Raw genomic sequence first — 18,253 nt, 5'->3', positions numbered from 1 at the left:
AAATGTCACCCTAAGGGAGACGTGTGCCAGGCCACCGCATCAAGCCAGCCACCAGAGACTCAGCCGTGATGACTTGGTGGGGTCGACCAGGGAAGGAGCGGCTGCTCCAAGAGCCCCTCTGGACAGGCAAGAGAGGTCAACGGGCAGCTACAGGACCCACTGGGGGCCAGGCTGGCGGCAGCCACACAGAGGGCCTGCACTCTGCCCTGTCTGGGGTTCGGGGTCCAGCGGGGCAGCTCATGCCAGATCCCATCACATGGCAGATCCAGATAAAAACCACCGGACCAGGGGAGAGTGGGTCAGCAGAGAAGCTGACCTCACCCTAGAAACTGTCCCTTCAAAGGGAAGGGACGGCTTTGGCAGGAGAGAAGAGAGAGCGCCCCACTCAAAGCGGTTTGTGACTTCACCACCAGCAGCCGGGGCCGGCATGAGTTAGAGGTGGCCTTTCCCAGAACTCAAGGTCAGGGTTGACACTGTGAGTACCCACGCCCCGTGCAGGGCCTCCTGTGGGAACGAGACATTAAGTGAATGCCTGTGGTGTAGACACAATGGAACCCTTCAGAATATGAAATTTCCAAGCACAGGTCTTGCCAGCTAGCTGCCCACCTGTGTGCGGTTAATGAATAAATAACAGGACCAAATTACAGCAGTCACCATCAATTTCAGCGGCCAGAGTCTGCCTTCAGCTACACGCAACGCTGCTGCCTCTCATCCTGCTCACAGCACAGCGCTGGCACTCGCTCCCAACGTGGGTCGGCAACCACTGCAACATTCCAGTGGCTCGTCAGAGAACAGGTCTCTCCAAAGCAGTGCAGGTTCCTGATCCTGGGGATCACAGCCGTGAGGCGGTGCTGGGCATCGGGGGAGCCAGGGCTCCGGAGGTGATCAAAAGGAGGCCCGTGATCAGCAGAGCCAGAGCCCCGGGAAAGGTGCCCAAGGGTTCTGGCAAACGCTTAGCCAGGCCTCGGGCTGCCTGAGATCAGGCTCCCCCAACCCCGGACTGCCTGGGGTAAGAGCCAAAGGGGCTCCGTCAGCCTCCTCGGGAAGGCCTGCACCTCCGTCAGTGCCCCTCCCTGAAGACAGAGGGAGGGACAGGGTGAGGCCACCAGGTGGGCTGAGGCGGCCTCAGTCCTCCTGACCCAGGTGTGTGTACAGGGTGCGGAACGGTAGCTGTGAGAAACCGCTCACAACATACACAACCCGCAATATGCACACATACCACATCACACCCTACCACACGCCCCCCGCACACCCCATCCCACACGTGCACATACATACCGCATACCGCATACACCCAAACCACACCCACCCACAACCACTCCCCTGGCACCCACACACACATCACAGCACATGCGCATCAGCTCCCATAGCAGAAAGAGCAGGGCTCAGGCCCTGAGGCCCTGAGCCCGGGGGGAAACTCCCCCTCACCACTCCTGGGCGGGGCCCTCAGTAGGATAAGCACCCTCCTCCCTGCAAACCCCACACCAGGCCCACTGTCTCCCATACCAAGCCACAGTCTCAGCCAGGAGACAACAGGAGCAGAACACGGTCAAGCTGCAAAGGTTCTAGTAGGGCCCCCCAGACCCCACAGGCCCAAAGTCACTCACCCTCTCTGGGCGCTGAGGCTGCCCGGTATTGAGTTACGGAGACAATTTTAGAGGACCCCAGACACCCCGGCAGCCAAAGCTGCCACCAGCTAAGCCTGATTCTGACAAGACATGATGGGAAACACTCTCACGTCCAAAGGCCCCGGACTTTTGTCAGCAAAGATTCCAAATGAAAACAAATGAGAAGCTACCCTACCCCTGTACCCAAAAAGGCCTGGGCTGAGGAACAGGCCGGGCAGCAGGCAGACCCCTCGGCGTCTGCTGCCCTGACAACGGGACAGGCCCTCTGTGCAGGAAGTGGCAGACCCGCAGATGGGGGTGTTGTTTCCCTGGACGACTGTGGATTGCAGGATCTGCCAGATGGATTTTCAAAAGCCATCAGAGACTGAAAAGGAAGCTGAGGAGCTGAAGGTCAAATGTTCAGGCTGGTGGGTTTTGATTGCAAAGGCCAGGTAATCCCGCAGCCTCGCTCCTGAGCCCTATTGATTATGAGTGTCTGGAAATAGCCACATGCAATCAGATCCGGCCATTCCCCAGCTCCAGCCCCAAACAACCAACTCATTTACCACTGCCCCACTATAACTGAGCCTTCTCTCGCAAAGGCTGGGGACATGGGGACCGGGAAAGGGGCACGCCAGAACAGAGGAAGGGAAAGGCCTGCCCAGGTGGCCACAGTGGGGAGCCAGGTCTGTAGGAAACCAGGGTCTAGCTCTCTGCTGTGGAGCCAGAAGGCCCCTGGGGACCAACCTGCTCATTCCGGCCCACCCAGCATGGAGCCTTTCCAACTGGGAGACCCACACTGCAGACCCATTTCTATACTCAAAGGCTGCACAAGCAGCTGTGTCTGCACCAGACAATCAGCTGGCTTGGCAAAGCAGGGACAGACTGAAGGAGAACTTTTAACAGTGGTCCTGAAAGTCAGCCATGACCAAAGCACAGAATATTATTCCTGTATTATTGAAGATTATGCTTCAGAATAGCCAACTGCTAACAGCTGTTCCCTGACCAATCAGGTCCTGGGTTTTAAACCCTCCAGTCAAGTGCCATGTGGCTCCCCAGATGGTGGCTGTGGGGAAACATAGTGAGATTTGCTCAGATTTTCCCACTGGATGGTAGAGTCCCTAAGGCAGGGACAGGCCTTTCCTCCCACTGCCCCAAAAGACATCCACCCTCCAGGACAGGCACTCCCCAATTTCACACAAGAGTCAGCCCTACATAAAAAGCAAGCAGACAGAAGAGAAAATGCACTCAGAGGCTCCCCTACATTTCCAGACAGAAACTCCAGTGAGGCCCTGCTCACACCCTCCCCTAGCCCCCCCACCCAGGCCCACGTCTCCAACTGCAGGACCGGCACTCCTGGAGACAGTAGGGAGCCACAGGAAGGATCACAGACAGCCAGCTCACAACCCCGGGTGCTGCAGAGGGGCCCCGGCTCTTTGTGGGGTATGCCACTGGCAGCTAAGTGACCGCCTAGAGTGCAGGAAGGGTCTGGAAGGAATCCTCTTACCAAGACCAGACCTACACTCTCACCAGGAACCTTCTCACCACAGCTGAACCAGTCACCAGGGTTTTGTAGCAAACCATACTGACACTCTTCACTTTCACGGACCCTGAAGGTCTGGGCTTGCGACAGAGCCCAGAGTGGACAACTTATCTCTGCTCCACAAGGTCTGGGACCTCAGCAGCAGGACCCAAGGGCTGGGACTTGGGAGTCACCTGTTCTGATGGGTGGTCTGGCTGTCAGCTGGGCCTCCGCTCCTCTCCATGAGGTCCCTCCTACATGGGCCCCCTCACGGCATGGCAGCCGGGTTCAAGTGCCAGTGTCCCTGAGCAGAACCACAGTGCACTTTATCGTCTGTCTACAAGATGACCCTGCCACACTCACACATCGAGGCAGTCACCAGGTCCTGACCCAAGTCAAGCAGGAGGGGACAGATTCCACCTCTGCATAGGGAATGGCCACAAATATTGCTGTGGTCATTTTTGGACATTACAAGCTGCCTGTCCCTGCCATCTACCACCTCACTTCAGTGTCACAAACATAACCGTCCCCACAGTGGCCATCACTCTGACGACAGCCCTGGCGGTGCCTCATGAGCAGCACTGTCACTGTTCCCCAGATAAGGAATCAGAGGCCCCAGCAGTGGCGAGACCTGCTCTACAAAGGGGCCGTGCTGAGTCGTCCGGCAAGCTTCCAGCAAGACGGGCCCCCAGGACCTGCACAGGCCACACCACCACACTGCTGTTTCCTTTCAAAGCAGGGCAGTTGTACGGATTCAACCAGGAATTTGATGAAGACTGACTATAAAGGCTACAACAGGATGGAGAGGTGGAACCCACCCTCCCAGGAGTACCCATGTCTCCAGGCCCGGATATGCTGATCTAACAGGAGGAGGCGTCCAGGAAGAATGGACTGAGGAAGGCCTGCCCCAGGCCAAACCTGAGGCCAGTTTCTCTGCAGGTACAAGACACTGTGGCAAGGCAGGCAGGGAGGTCCAGAGGACAGAGCAGACATCTGCCTCTGCACTCCCCCACACACCCCCACCCAGGCCTGGGCAGTGTAGAGCCTCTGGGGGCTCTCACTGGGCCTGGCTCACCTTGACCAAGGTGCCGCCCCATGTCTCTGGGAAGAAGACAGTACAACCTTCCGTGTCCACCCTGACTCGGGTATGGAGGCCAGTGGGAACTTGATCGTTACAGCAGGGACACATTTACGCCATCTGCCCTGAGGCCTCTGAGAGGGCCAGAACCTACGTGGCTGCTCAGTCACGTACTCCAGAGGCCAAGTGGATCAGGCATGGCCACTTCCCACCCTCCTCCCCCAGAGACAAGCAGGAGAATGTCCGCCAGGGAAGCACAGCCCACTTCTCTTCTGCCGTGAGTGCTGCCTAAAGCTGTCTTTACGGCAAAGCTGAAGGCCTGGGGGCAGGAAGCCCCAAAGCAGAAACATTACCAACCTGTGAGCCTAGATCCCTTGCCCCAAGATGACAGAAGAGGGATCTCTCAGGCCAACCAAAGAAGCTATGGAGTCTGCACTGAAGGGCCGGTGGGGAAGGGTGCTGCATGAGGCACAGGAGGCCCTGTCCTGGGGTCTGCACAGAGCAGCTCCCTGTAGCAGCCACAGGCCCACCAGCCCACCTGGTAATGAGTGATCGAGGACACTAGGCAGCGATGGCTGCAATTCAGACGTTTGCCCAGAATGACCACCCTCCAGGCAGGAACGACATGCTGAAGGTGATGAGCATCTTCCGGGATCCCCTGAGCACCTCAAGCACCCACGGTGAAGTACAGCGTCTGACTCAGCACCTCTGTGCAGGCAGGATGGCTCCCAAGGTGGGTGGACATGGCCAAGGGCCCTGGAGCTGGTAGAGGCCGTGGATGATGGGGAGGAGGCCTCTGAGCACAGCCTAGCCCTGGTCCCACACTCTTCACACAGCACAAGCCTAGAGCCACTGACCTGTCTCATGGGTGAGCCAACTGAGGCAGGGCCTCCATCTGAGCCAGAGACGGGCACACGACAGGCATCCCGCAATGCCACATTAGCGATGGGCCTCAGAGAATGGTCCCAGGCTGCCCTCTCTGACCCGAGCCAACCCCCGTGACACCGAAGGTGGGGCCGCCTCCCACTGATGCCATGCGGGAGTGATGGTTCACTGGGGCCACAGCCTCTGACATTTTAACAAAGCTGAGAATCCAGAATTTCAAGATTAATAAATAGTACCTCCAAACAAACATGACCACAGTCTGTGGCTCTGACACCCCTTCCCAACCAAGGCCGCAGGCTTCTGGCCCTGAGTAGACAGTCAATGGGCCTGACCACTGACACCCCGCCCCCCATCCCCGGCTACTCTTTCCCTCCTTGTCACCACAGGCCAGACCCTTCCCCCTGCCCCAACCCCAGCGGTGGTCAGCAGCCCAGACTGCTCCTTACTTTCCCATCCAGGTGGCATAGCTGGCAGGAAGCCTGGGCACAAATAGGGTTGACTTCCCGGTGCCGACATCAATTGTGCCGTAGCAGCCTGGATCCGTGACGCCAAACGCCCAGTGAAAGAAGGACTCCTGTGGTGAGAACAATGACCCTGGTTACCCGGTCAGCAGGACAAAAACATGAGGCACAGGGAGAGGTGTGGGGTGTCAGAGCGAGCACTGAGCACCCTGGAAAGTCAGCTCAGGGCCCCCCAGCCCCACACAGTTGTCCATCTATCCACTCTGTCCCCTGACAGCTGCGGGCTGTCTCCCACTTCCGGGATTTGGCATGGGGCAGCCCGGCTGGCTCCTCCCACCCTGCTTTCAGCTTTCTCTGATGATGCACATTTCACGACATGCCCCAGCCCCACCTGCACCCCTCACCGGCAACACCCTCATGCCCCCCCACAGGGCACCCTAGGGCACGCCAGGACACGGGTGCCCATGAGCACCACGGGTCCGGCTCAGCCCTGCCCGCGCCTCTCTGCTGCCCCCATGCCCGAACGTGGGCAAGATGCCACTCTGACTTAGACACCGAGGCCAGACATCTGCACGGAAAGGAGTCCTCCATTTAGGACTTCTTACTTCCTTCTCCCACCCCCGGGGCAGCTGATGACTTCAGTGTTTAGCAATAAACATTGAGCTAAAATAATGTTCGAAAGGTATGAAGTGGAGGAGGATCTCTTCTAAAATTAACCTTGCATAACAGCAGTCAGGGAGCCAAAGGCTGAATTTAGGAGATCGATTTTTAAACCACAAAATACGTAAACCTCAGGAAGCATCAAGACTAGGCAGAAAAGCCTTATTGAGACCTCCACGTCTCTAGCAACCAGGGGACTGCAGGCTTGCAGCTGCAAGAACAATGTGGCATGGGGAAATGTGCAGAGGGAGCCACTTGCGGCATAAAAACACCACAATGGCTCTCAGCAGCCGACAGCCCATCTGTGTCCTGTGCAGGGGACACAGCCCAGCTGGGGAGGCCACCACTTGCCGCCCCTCCACACTCAGGTCCCCTTCACATTTCCCTGACTCCTCCTGGCCTGGATGCTGGACAGCCATGTCCCCAGGGAGGTTCCGGAGTTCCCAGGGTGCCAGGCCCCAGATCTGCAAGCGGCAGGGAGGAGAAGGGAGCCCTATACTTGGAGTCCAGAGATGTGACTCTAATTAGTCCCAGCTCCCCCTCTGGCAAGTCATTTCCTCTCGGAGCCTCGGTTGCATCATCTATAGAGCGAGTGCGATGCTAAGATCGATGAGTGGGGCTGGCTCAGGGCGTCTCCGGCTTTCTGGGTGAGCCTCTCTGCTCAGTGCCTTTGCTCCTGTTCCTGGGAACTGAGTGATGCCAGCGACTCCCAGCCAAGGCCGCCACATCCAGGCTGCAGCTAGGCTACCCCTACTACCTTCCCCCGCACAGGGTTCCAGATCCTTAAGGAGTCCCTAGTCTACTTCCCAGGTCAGGAAACCGAAGCCCGGTGAGGGTCAGTGAGTCAGCAATGGCCAAACCATGATGAATGTCTGGGCCTCCTACTCCTGCTCAGCACCCTGTTCACACGCCCCCTCCTGGACGTCTGCAGCCCCCTGCAGCCCCCGTCTTCCCTAGCACAGGAAGAATCTGGCCCCAGGAAGTCAGACCTCCCCATCTGCACCTCTGCCCAGCCCACCCTCTTACCACCCACTCCTGTGGACACTACCCTCTTCCCCAGCCTGGAACACCCACACCCAACTGCACTTCTCAGAATTCACCCTGGCCTTCAAGGGCCCACACCGAATACTGCTTCTTCCGTGAGGCCTTCTTGCCTACTTGCTCCCCCAAGAATGTCATCTTTCTGTATTCTGACCTAAGAGCTGAGACTGGCTGGCATCAGCTCTGCCTTCAACCACAGCTAGGAGGGATCTGCCCCTCCAGACTATTGGATATGGGCTTCCTGGGTGCCCACACCTCCACCTGCCCTCAGAGAGCCTCTGCAGCGTCCCCTTGGGGGTAAAGCTGCCCAGGGCCTACCAGGCCCGATGGCGGAGGAGGGCGGGCAGCCCACAGAAGGCCGGATGCACGCTTACAGGAAGCTACCAGGGTGGGCTCACCTGGCGGAAGAGGACCCCGGTGTCGGTGCAGTAGCGCTGTGTCTCCTCCCCGCCCTGCAGCAGCACCACAGAGCCCGCCTGCACAGCCGGGTTCTTCCGCAGCCGCTCACACAGGCGCCGCCTGTTCAGGGCAAAGAGTGCCAACGGCACCTTCAAGGTTTCATTCCCCAGCCAAAACGAAGGTCTGCAAGACACGAACACACATGGCCACATAGGCTCTGTTAGCGCCACCAAGCACATCCGCCACCCGTGGCCTCAGATGACTGGAGGGCCGAGCCTGCTGTGGGACCCCCATTAGCATGGGGCAAGCTGGTCTAACCTCAATCTGCCTGACCTAGAGACAGCCCCTCGCTGGGCTGCCGAAGACCACAGGGTCCCCTCGGCCGCACCCTTCCCTGCTGTCCCTGAGCGCCGGGCCCCGAGAGCAGATGAGGGAAAACAGCATGTTTAACCAGCTGGCAGGTGAGGCCCATGGAGGGACGCCTACAATGGCTTGGAGACGCACTCAACTTCTGCCCTCAAGGATCTACTATCCATGCAAGAATGAGCTGTAACCTGGCCCAGACAACACTGGATCCCTGCCCAGTGCCTTTATAATGCTGTCTTCTCAAGTCACAGACCCAGCATCCTGGGCCGGGACATCCACCTGGCCTCAGCACACACACACACAGGATACCCAGTACCAGGGCCTGAAGTGAGTCTGTGCTGAGGGGATCATGGTGAGATGGACTGGGCAGTGGCAGCCCTCAGGGTGCTCTCCTGAAGGACCCACATCACAGGAGAGCAGGTGGATGTCTCTCCCCACCCCCACCCCAATCCCCTCTACACTGAGAAAACAGCTCACCCTCCCAGCACCTACCCCCCAAAGTCCACCTGCCTCCAGACCCTGTATCCCATGTCTATTCCCCGGTTGCTCCAGCATCAAGTTTTCCCTCTCAGGATCGCTCTTTGTAACCAGTGTACAGGAACCTCACCCTTGTAAAAAATAAATAAGGAAAAACACTTACTCCCCTTGACCGCAACGCCCCTCCAACAGTTGATGTCTCTGTCCCCTTTGCAGGAAATATCCTCTGCAGTCACTCAAGTCCACTGTTCTACTGCCCATGCTCTCCTCGATCCCCTCCCTGGCCTTGGCCGGGTCACAGTGACCCCTGCTCCTGAACCTGCACCCAAAATCCTCATGTGGCTTCCCGGTCCTCGCCTAGCTTCTGGGTTCCTAGGCACCTGGGGGCCACTCTTTCCACAGCCCCCCACCAGGCTCAGGCTCGCTCCCCCCTCAGTGCCACCTCCAGCTGGAGGAACCCCTCTCCTGCCTGGACAACCACAGGGACCTCTCCAGGCTCTCTCAGTCCCAGCTTCCCCCAACCAGAGGGACACTTTACAATGCAAATCGGAGCAGGCCCTCCCCTACCCACCCCCTCTGCTACCTAGTGCACTTGGCCCAGAGCTACCAGGCACTGAGGGGATGCAGCCCCACTCTGCCTGCACTGGCACTCCAGTTCTTCCCCAAACAACAAGAACACTCCCCAGGGGCCTGGATGGCTCCCGTTCTCACTGTATCCGGGCCTCTGCAGAAACGGCCACACTTTCCAGAAGCTTTCCAATACTCTGTCCGAGACTTATCCCCTACTCTCCTCACTCCTCTCTAGAGCACAGGGCACTGGCTGACATCATTTATTTACTTGCTCATGGTCTCCCCAGGTAAAACGTAAGCTCTAGGAGGGCAGGAACCTCACCTTCTTTCCGAAAGAATGACCAAACGGAGGACAGGGGACGGAAGACAGAGGTAACATCCTAGCAAGTGTGCTGGGGGCTAGGAAGGCTGCCCGGCCAGGCCCAGGGGGCGGCGGGGGAGTCAGGCAAGTGCATGTGGTGTGTGCCCCAGGGAAGGGGGCAGCAGGTGAGCACGCAGGCCCAAGAGGGCGGAAACAGCCCAGAGCTGGTTGAGAAAGAAGGCTCTGCCAGGGACCACAATGAGAGCCAGGCACCGCACTCACCTGGCCATGGGCCCCTCAGAGACGGGGACACATGAGCAGGTGACACCCCCATGCACATCATGGCTTAAAAGCCACCGCATTCTGGTCTTCCCCGGCTTTCCTCTTTACATGTACAGCTCTCTCCTCTCTCCCCCCACTTAGCACCCTCCAGATCCACTTTCCCCGCTCCGCCCGGGTCCCCCTAGCACTTCAGTAAGGCTCCAGGTGGATTTAGCCGCTGGGAGGCAGGGCAGGAGACTAAAGGGTGGAGGGAGGACACAGAATCCATTCCCTGCTCTCCCTGGTGAGCTGGAACCTGACGGCTGGTTGTCCCGCCCCGCAGGACCACAGCTTGGCTTCCCTGGCTCCTGACCAGCTTCCCTCCTCTTCTCTCCCAGGTCCCCTTAACCTGCCCACAGCTCTGTAAACTGACCCTGCATGAAACTCTCTTCATCACCCCTTTGAGTGAGGCCCTGCCAGGTCCCTGGCTGAAATGACACATCTACCTTCTTTTTTTTTTTTATTTTAATTTTTTAATGTGTATTTATTTTTGAGAGAGAGAGAGAGAGAGAGAGAGAGAGTGTGTGTGTGTGTGTGTGTGTGAGAGAGAGAGAGAGAGAGAGAGCAGGGGAGAGGCAGAGAGAGACAGAGAGACAGAATCCGAAGCAGCTTCCAGGCTCTGAGCTGTCAGCACAGAGCCCAACACAGGGATTGAACCTGTGAACCACGAGATCATGACCTGAGCCGAAATCAGGTGCTTAACCGACTGAGCCACCCAGGTGCCCCGACACATCCACCTTCTGACACATAGGCAATCTGTATGTACTGGTGCTCACTGGGGAGGTCTGCCTCCACGCACAAGAAAGTAATCCCATGGAGACAGATCTGGGCCTGCTCTGGTCACTGCCACCCCAGTGCCTAGCACTCCGCTTGGCACACAGCAAGTACTCAATAAATATCTGCTGAGTAAACAACGGTCACAATGTGGGGCCACCCACACAGCTGTGCAGATCAGAAGTTGCCACGTCGGCTCCAGTGGGGCAGGAAGCAGGACCCTTGGGCCCACCCTGGCCCAGAAAGGGAGGAAGGGTCACGCACACCCCACACGTGTCGACAGGGCTAGAGCTCCCCACCCCAGTCCCTGGGCCTCGCCCTTACAGAAGGGTTGTACAGGGGCCAGGACTTCCTCTGAGCTGGGCTGCTTTTCTGCTGTGCTCAGCCACAAGGATCAAAGGGCAGAGGTGACAGCTCGTGAACATGCCTGCATCCCAGCTGGCCATGCAGTCAGGAACCGAAAGTGCAGCCACCAGCACCCGCACGGCCCCCCACACTCTTTCCCCTCACTCAGCAAATCCCAGGTTGGGGATGGCACAGGGAAGAACCTCATCTCTACAGACTCCCCAGTGGCCCAGCGGGAGCATCACTAAGACACTGCTGCAGGTGGCCTCGGCCAAAGTTGCCCACATGCACGAAGACTCCATAGCGCAACTGGCTGAAAATGCCCAGTTACAGCCAGCACCCATCCCCTCGCCCGGCCCACCTCATCCCCTGCTACTCCTCACCCCTCTCCCTGACCCTCTCTCCTTAAACACACCAGACACTAGGTCCACCTGGCCTGCCACCATGCCCCCACCAGGAAGGCTCTCAGAAGAAGAGCTGGGCTTCCTCTTGTCCAGAACCTTCTGAGAGGCCTACATGTTTCAGAGCATCTGGACTGGGACCTTCTGGCCCAAGGGCCAAGCAGCCCAGAACAAGACAGGTAACTTGTTAAGAATACTGTCTAGGAGCGTCAGCTGTTATTGTGAAGAAAACGTGCAATACTCCCTAAGTCTCCATGGGGCTCAGCCCGAACGGAGAAGGGCAGCCCAGGCCAGCCCAGGAGCTGCATTACTGCAGGGCACCCCCAGAATCAAGGTTTATAGAGACGCGCCCTTTAATTTCTCCGGACGTAAACCAACCCTCTCCCCCCATCCCCAACAGAACATGGGGCCCAGAGCCAGTGCAGGTGACTTCCCGCAAGCTCAGCAAAACCAGCACCAATAAAACGCCTCCACCTAGTTTCCACTGGCGCTTCCACAGATCCCCAGAATTGAAAAGGCAAAAGCCAGGTCATCCCCAAGTGCCAGCGTAAATAAGCCAGCAGAGGCTGGCACACCAGCTCTGGGGCACTGGAGAGACCCAGAGAACAAGCTCTGGTCCCCACAGGCCAGCCCACCCCTACCAACCGCCAGGGCCCAGGAAGCAGCCAGTGACCAGGAGTGGGGCCAGCCTCGGGGAGGGTGTGACGCTGCTGCCCCTGCAACCCTATCCCCCCAAACCATACTGAGCCACCCCCTCCTTTGCCTCAGTGGCCACCTGCGGGGTTCTCACCCACGGGGGATTCACCCATGAGGATTCACACACAGAACTTAGGGATTCCATCTTCTTGGGTGGGGAAAAAGTAGATCTTTCTTGCCTTTAACCTCTCATTCCACTGTACATTTTCTTCAGTTATTATTAATGTAAGGAACTAACCACGGCAGCATCCGCAGTGTATGAATCTGTCACCAGCAACAATCATATGTGTTTTCCTATCATATTACTGATGTCACGGGATCTCAAAATATCACTCTTGTTCATCGCTACTTCATAATTAGGGTGGTCATTAGGCCTGCTGTTTTTATGACTTAATGTGTTAATAAAGAAGCATATATTACTATACAGCAAATTTATTAACATTTTGATAATTGTATTTCAATGTAATGAGTTTTCCTTGTAATTCTCTGTATTTTATTTTATGCATTTAAAAAATTTTTTTCATGTTTATTTATTTTTGAGAGACAGAGAAAGAGGGCAAGCGGGCATGAGCGGGGGTGGGGGGGAGGGGGGCAGAGAGACAGTGAGACACAGGATCTGAAGCAGGCTCCAGGCTCTAAGCTGTCAGTACAGAGCCCGACTCGGGGCTCGAAACCACAAACTGCGGGATCATGGCCTGAGCCGAAGTAGGACACTTAACCGACTGAGCCACCCAGGAGCCCCTATTTCATGCATTTAAAAACATGTTGAGAAGGGTGCACAGGCCTCACCAATGGGCATGGGGTCCACGGCACAGACAAGGACAAGATCCCCGCACTAGAGTGTAATGCCACTTCTAGATGGGGCCCACACTGCTAAGTTCCCAGCAAGAAAGACCAGCCATGGGCCTCTGCTTCCTCACCCTCAGCCTTCAGCTTGGGCTGGGTCCCAAGCCCACTGGCTGGCTGTCAGCAAGGGCAACCCACTCACTCTGGCTGGAGGGGCCTAGAGGCAGCTGACCAACACTCCCCCACCCTGCCTCCCTCTTTCCTGGGAAGGGTCAGGGGGGTCTAAGCATACACAGAGACCAAGAGAGAGAGAGCTATGGAGTCAGGACCAGGCCTGGAAAAGGGCCAGAGGAGGGCAAAGGAGCACTCAAAGGCCAGCCTGCCTCCCACAGACCCACCCCTACCCACCCACCAGCGTCAGCCTGACACCTCTTCTCCAGGAGCAAAAGGTTCGTATCAGGGTGGGGACAGGCTTTGATCCAGAACCTGACTCCTCCAGTTACTTTCTCTCCCTAAAAATGCTGACTCCGGCATGACCTATGACCCAACAGGTACACACCGAGGGCAGCTCATCTGCTTTTCCACACTGGCAAAGGCTCCCTGGGGAGCAGCTCCCTGGGAGCCACTCGGTTAAAGAATTAAAGGTATTTCTTGGGGCGCTTGGGTAGCTCAGTTGACTAAGTGTCCGACTTCAGCTCAGGTCAGGATCTGGCTGGCTGGGAGTTCCAGCCCTGCGTTGGGCTCTGTGCTGACAGCTCGGAGCCTGGAACCCGCTTCGGATTCTGTGTCCCCCTCTCTCTCCGCCCCACTCCTTCTTGTGCTCTCTGTCTTTCAAAAATGAATAAACATTAAAAAAAATTTTTTTAAGGTATTTCTTCATCTTACTTGGAATTCTGTCTCCCCCCCCACCACCACCACATTTCCTTTCCTCAATCACTGAGAGCCTCCTGCAAAGCAGGACAGCACACTGGATTAAAGTTCCCCTTTTATTCATTAGGCATCACGTCACCCAGCACCAATCACAGGGTGGCCAAATGGCCCTGAAGGTACAAAATGACCTGATCCCTGGGATCCAAGGATGCCAGAAGAGTCATAAAGGGAAGCAACATCTCAACCACAACTGGCAGGTGTGCTGACACGGAAAAGCATCCTGCCAGTGGAGAAAACTGGGAATCTCTGGAGTTCTGAGCAGGAAGCTTGTATCAGAGGTCAGGAGGGAGGGCAGTCAGGAAAGGTTTCTAGGAGGAGGAATCATCATCTAAGCTGGGCCTGCACGTATGTGAATGGTTACATCGGAGGCCAAGGGCACTCCAGGGCCAGCAGGTGAGTGGGCACAGCCAAGAAGAGAAAGGAAAAAGCCAGGTGAGGGAGGAGATGTAGGCAGCTCTGGGTGCAGCCAAGTCTCATCTCTGACCACGGAAGGCTCAGGCATGGCTCAAAGAGGGGGCACCAAGTGCTATGGGATGAGAGGTCGAGCTGTGAGGGAGGGCTTCAGAGCAGACCCTCTGGGGGCTATGGGACCCTCCATCTCATACATGACGTCCCTGCCCAAGCTGGTAGGACAGAGTGGGGTCAGCCCTGAAACACTCCCCAGGGGAGCTTTTTATTGCCCCTGGTCTTCTAGTTGAATCTGAGATGCTAGTTTAGGGCTTCCAAGTGCTCCCCAAATCACACTCAGCACACTCCAGTCCCTGAGACTCTCACAGCCTCCCCTGGCCCAGGCTCTGGAGGACCCTGCAGGCAACCAAATTCGACCCCCCGAGGAGCCCATGACCGTGACTTGATGGCATAGTGCCTCATTACGTCTGACACCCTGATCTGTCCTGTGTGTGCAGATGGGCAGAATTTTGCTGGAAACACACTCAGAACCTACCCCCCCTTAAAGAAGCTGCTAGGGTTTGACCTCAGATTCAAAGTGTCCGGCAGGATAGTCCCACACCACGGCCTGGGATGGCTCCTGCCAAGGTGGCCCTGTCAAGCTCCGGAAGCTCCCTGCACTTCCAGTGGTGCACCTCTCCAAGAACCCTGTCATTTTGTGTCACCTCCCTCACCATCCAGCCCAACCCCCCCCCCCCAAGGCCCAGAGGATCAGCTTTGCTGTAAGAGCCCTCCTTCCAGGATTCCGCCAGCTCCAGGCTCACGCCCATCCAAACAAGGAGTCTGGCTTCTCTGTACCTTCTCTGTACCTCTGGCTGGCTCTGAACCCAAATGCAGCCCCTGGAACTCGCTGTGGCCACCTAACTAGCCAGATATAAATACAACAGACCCACATCTGTACACTGGCCTACACTTGCTCACTCTGCTCCTTCAGACAGGGTCATAGGCTGGGTTCAAGGATCTGACCCTGGGTTTTTTAACACTCATCTGGGATTGTGCATGCACAGTTCTCTGCCTGAGGGGCACCCAGAGACTGATACACACGTCATCCATTAAAGGTCGGCCCAGTACTGTCCCCAGAATACAGCAAGTGACCAATAAATGTTTGATTTGTATGTCCCAAGCTCTCTCAACCTTGGGGGCTACTTGAGGGGACCATTTTCTGTTGCCATTCTCCCCGCCTTCCAAAAAGAGAAATGCAGTCAGTCCCCACTCTGATCTCAGTTCCTAGCAGGGCATTTGGGGCAGTGCCCCCTAGCTACGACTTCCTCTCCTAGCCCCCAGCACCACTGGGCCCATTTGCCCTACCCATTACTGGGCCTCCCCTTGAACTCACACAGTCCAGGGTAGCAATCGTCTAAAGAGCACATATGATTAGATTAAACACTTGGATAGCTCCAGCCCCTCGGGACAAAGTCTGGAGAAGCCAACTGGGACACCACGCCCTCCAGCACAAGGATGCACCCCATTCTCCCCTGTCCCCAGCAGTCTTAACTCTCAACCTTTGTCACTCGCCCTTTGTTCAGATGTTCCCTCCTCTGGTACACTCCTCCCAACGCTGCAATGAACCCATCTGTCCACGCTTCCTCCCAGCAGGACCACTCACCCATTTTTTCCTGCAGAATTTAGGAAGCACCTACTGCATGCAAGGCACTTACTAGTGAGATCCAGGAGTGAACCAGCGAGAGGCTGACCTTACTTTCAAATGAGAAGACGAGAAACAAGTAAAATAAATGTACTATATAGTTTATCAGGAGGTGATAAGGGCTGCAGAAGTGAGATAAGTGCTGAGGGAAAGCGTCTCCGAGGTGACGTTTGGGCCCCGAAGGAAGCGGGAAAGTGGCCCTCTCGGGAGGGAATTCCAAGCCCTTTTCAAACACCGCCTCCTCCCGGGACCACTGCGTCCCGGACGCCGGGGCAACGCCGCCTTCCCATCTGAGGGTCGTGGCAGTGAACGCGCCTGCAGACGCGAGCCCCTGCCTCGGTCACACAGCCGGGCCGCCACGCGCGCGGGTGTGTCTGAGCGCCAGGGTGATCCCGAGGACCACCCTGCAGCGGGCAGGGGAGCTCGGCTGCCCCTGACTCGGAGCGCGCAGCCAGCCCCCCGCGCGAAGAAGCGCGCTGTCCACGGCCACACAACTCAACCAGCGGGGCCGCCGCCCGGCGGCGGGGGCTATTGACCGGGAGACCCAGGCCCCCTCTCCGCGCCGCCTGCCAACGGCCAGGGACAGGAGCAGCACTCACCCGGTGGCGGCCGCCATGTTCGCTCGGCACCAGCGTCACGTGAAGTGAGGCATCAGCTGAGCCCGGCCAGGTCCCACGGCCGGAGGCAGGGCCGGGGCGGGGCCGGGGCGGGGCCGGTTGTCCACGCCCCGCCCCCTCCAGCGTCTAGCTCCTGGAGACCCAGAGGAACTGAGCCTGCAGGAGAGGAGGATCCATCTACTCACCGGCAACCCGCTGTACTCGAGGGGCAGGGCCGGAGTAGGGGGCAGGGGTCTTTCCAGGGTAGGAGGGAGTGTCCCCAGGCCACGGATACCTTGATTCAACCCCCCACCGGGCGTCTCAGCGCCCACCGGGGGAGGACACTCTGGGAGAGAGAGAGAGACCTTGACCCAATCTAGGGACAGGGAAGAGGTGATAACTGTAGCTTAAGAAGGGAAATGACCTGAGCAGAGGCCAGGACTACTGGAGTAACCAAAAAGTTCAGTGTCCAGGAGAGGGGATGTGGGAGTGAGAGGTAAGACCTCAGAGGTAAGCAAGGGTCAGATCCTGCAGGGCCTTGGAGATGGGGCTGGGAAGTTAGGTCTGGTAGGACCTTTTCAAGCTCCCTCAACTGCAGGATGGAGAAGGGCCCAGAGGCAGGGAAGCCAGTGAGGAGGGCTGGGGAGAAGTGGACCCAAGGAGGGCACAGTTCAGGAGGGAGAATCTACCAGAAGGTATCTCCCTTTGCTCTGCTAGGCACTGCTGTTGGGTGCAGGGTCCCCCAAAGAGTTGGAGGAAGGGGTGCCAAGGAGGGAGATGGGAAGCAGATGTTCTAAGGGAGCAACCTAAGCTGCAGGTGTTCTGGAATAACAGTAATACTAACAACTACTGCCAACAGGTACAGAGCACTTACTGTAACCCAATGCTTTGCAGAGTTAGCTCACTGAGTCCTCACAAGAGCTCTGCGCAGCAGTCTCTGTTCTTAATGCCTTTTAACAGATGAGGAAACTGAGGCCTGGAGAGGCAAGTAACTCACTCGAGCTTACGCAGGAGGTGAGTTTATGCAGCCACACCCCTGACTAGTTACCCATGCTGGCTCTGTCAAGGAAAGGGGCCCAGGGCTGGGGTGGGGTGCCCCTGGGATCCTGGGCCACATGAGGGTGTGCATATGTGTGAGGTCAGGAAGTAGAGCCCAGCACAGGCCCACGGGGATCCTGACCCGAGCCCCCAACTGTCTCAAAGCTGGAAGTAGCTTCTGGTTAAAAGGCTTGGGTTTGGGGTACCTCTTGTTTCTTTGACAAGGATGTGGGTCACTGTGGCCAGGCTGGGGGGCCCCAGAGGCTATGAGATGGAGAGGGAGAGAGAGCTACTATGTGTTCCCACAAAGCTGGGAAGAGAAGAGGGGGAAGAACCAAGCCAGACCATAAGCAGAGTGGGTGACACAGCATGGCCACTTTGGATCCCATCACCACCCCTGGTTGCCTCATCTGTCAGGTGAGATCTAATGGTACCACCTTGCAGGGCTGTTGTAGGGTTTCATAAGCAAACCTCCAGGCATCATTAGCCTTTGGCACAGCCGAAGAGGTCAAAGCCGTGAGGAGGAAGGCGGCACCTCCAAACAGCTCTTCACCCCTCCCTGACCCAGTTAAGAAAGACGAGAATTGACAGAAGAGGGGGCTCCCATCCTCCCCCCCCTTCCTAGTACATATATAGCAGTTCTCAGGGTTCTCTGTCTCCCAGGTAGGACTCCCCCAGAGAGGGTCTATCAGCCCCCTTGTGAGTTTCCAGGGAGAAGAGCAGAGGTACCAGGCTCTATAGCTTACCACCTGGCCCTGGGCCCCCGAAATCTTGAACCCCTCCTTTAGCAGTTCCTCCACCTCCAGCCAAGGAAACTCAGTTCCCTAAAAAGAGACACTTGTTAAAATTAACAAAGGGTGAGCAGAATGAGCTTTTCATGTTCCTTTGTAGAAGGAACACCTGCCCC

The 18,253-nt window shown here is 57.1% G+C and overlaps 1 protein-coding gene across 2 annotated transcripts in view; it reads right to left on the bottom strand.

Annotated features, from left to right (window-relative positions):
• Positions 1-16,412, bottom strand: part of PEPD (peptidase D) — a 111,067-nt gene extending 94,655 nt beyond the window's left edge. Inside the window, exons 1-3 of one of the 2 annotated variants that reach the window (XM_040446214.1) lie at positions 16,312-16,412; positions 7,653-7,836; positions 5,539-5,666 (exon numbers count right to left, since the gene is read on the bottom strand). In XM_040446214.1, the coding sequence (XP_040302148.1) occupies positions 5,539-5,666; positions 7,653-7,836; positions 16,312-16,328 (329 nt within the window). In that variant the 5' untranslated portion in view covers positions 16,329-16,412. Of the gene's footprint in view, positions 1-5,538; positions 5,667-7,652; positions 7,837-8,659; positions 8,773-16,311 lie in introns of those variants that run through there. The other variant, XM_040446213.1, reaches the window with a different exon arrangement.
• Positions 16,413-18,253: the final 1,841 nt, after the last annotated feature.

Source organism: Herpailurus yagouaroundi, unplaced genomic scaffold, assembly GCF_014898765.1.
Source record: "Herpailurus yagouaroundi ecotype Mexico unplaced genomic scaffold, PumYag 194, whole genome shotgun sequence".
NCBI lineage: Eukaryota > Metazoa > Chordata > Mammalia > Carnivora > Felidae > Herpailurus > Herpailurus yagouaroundi.
Note: the sequence above shows the minus strand (reverse complement) of the source record. Positions and strands in the feature narration are given on the sequence as shown.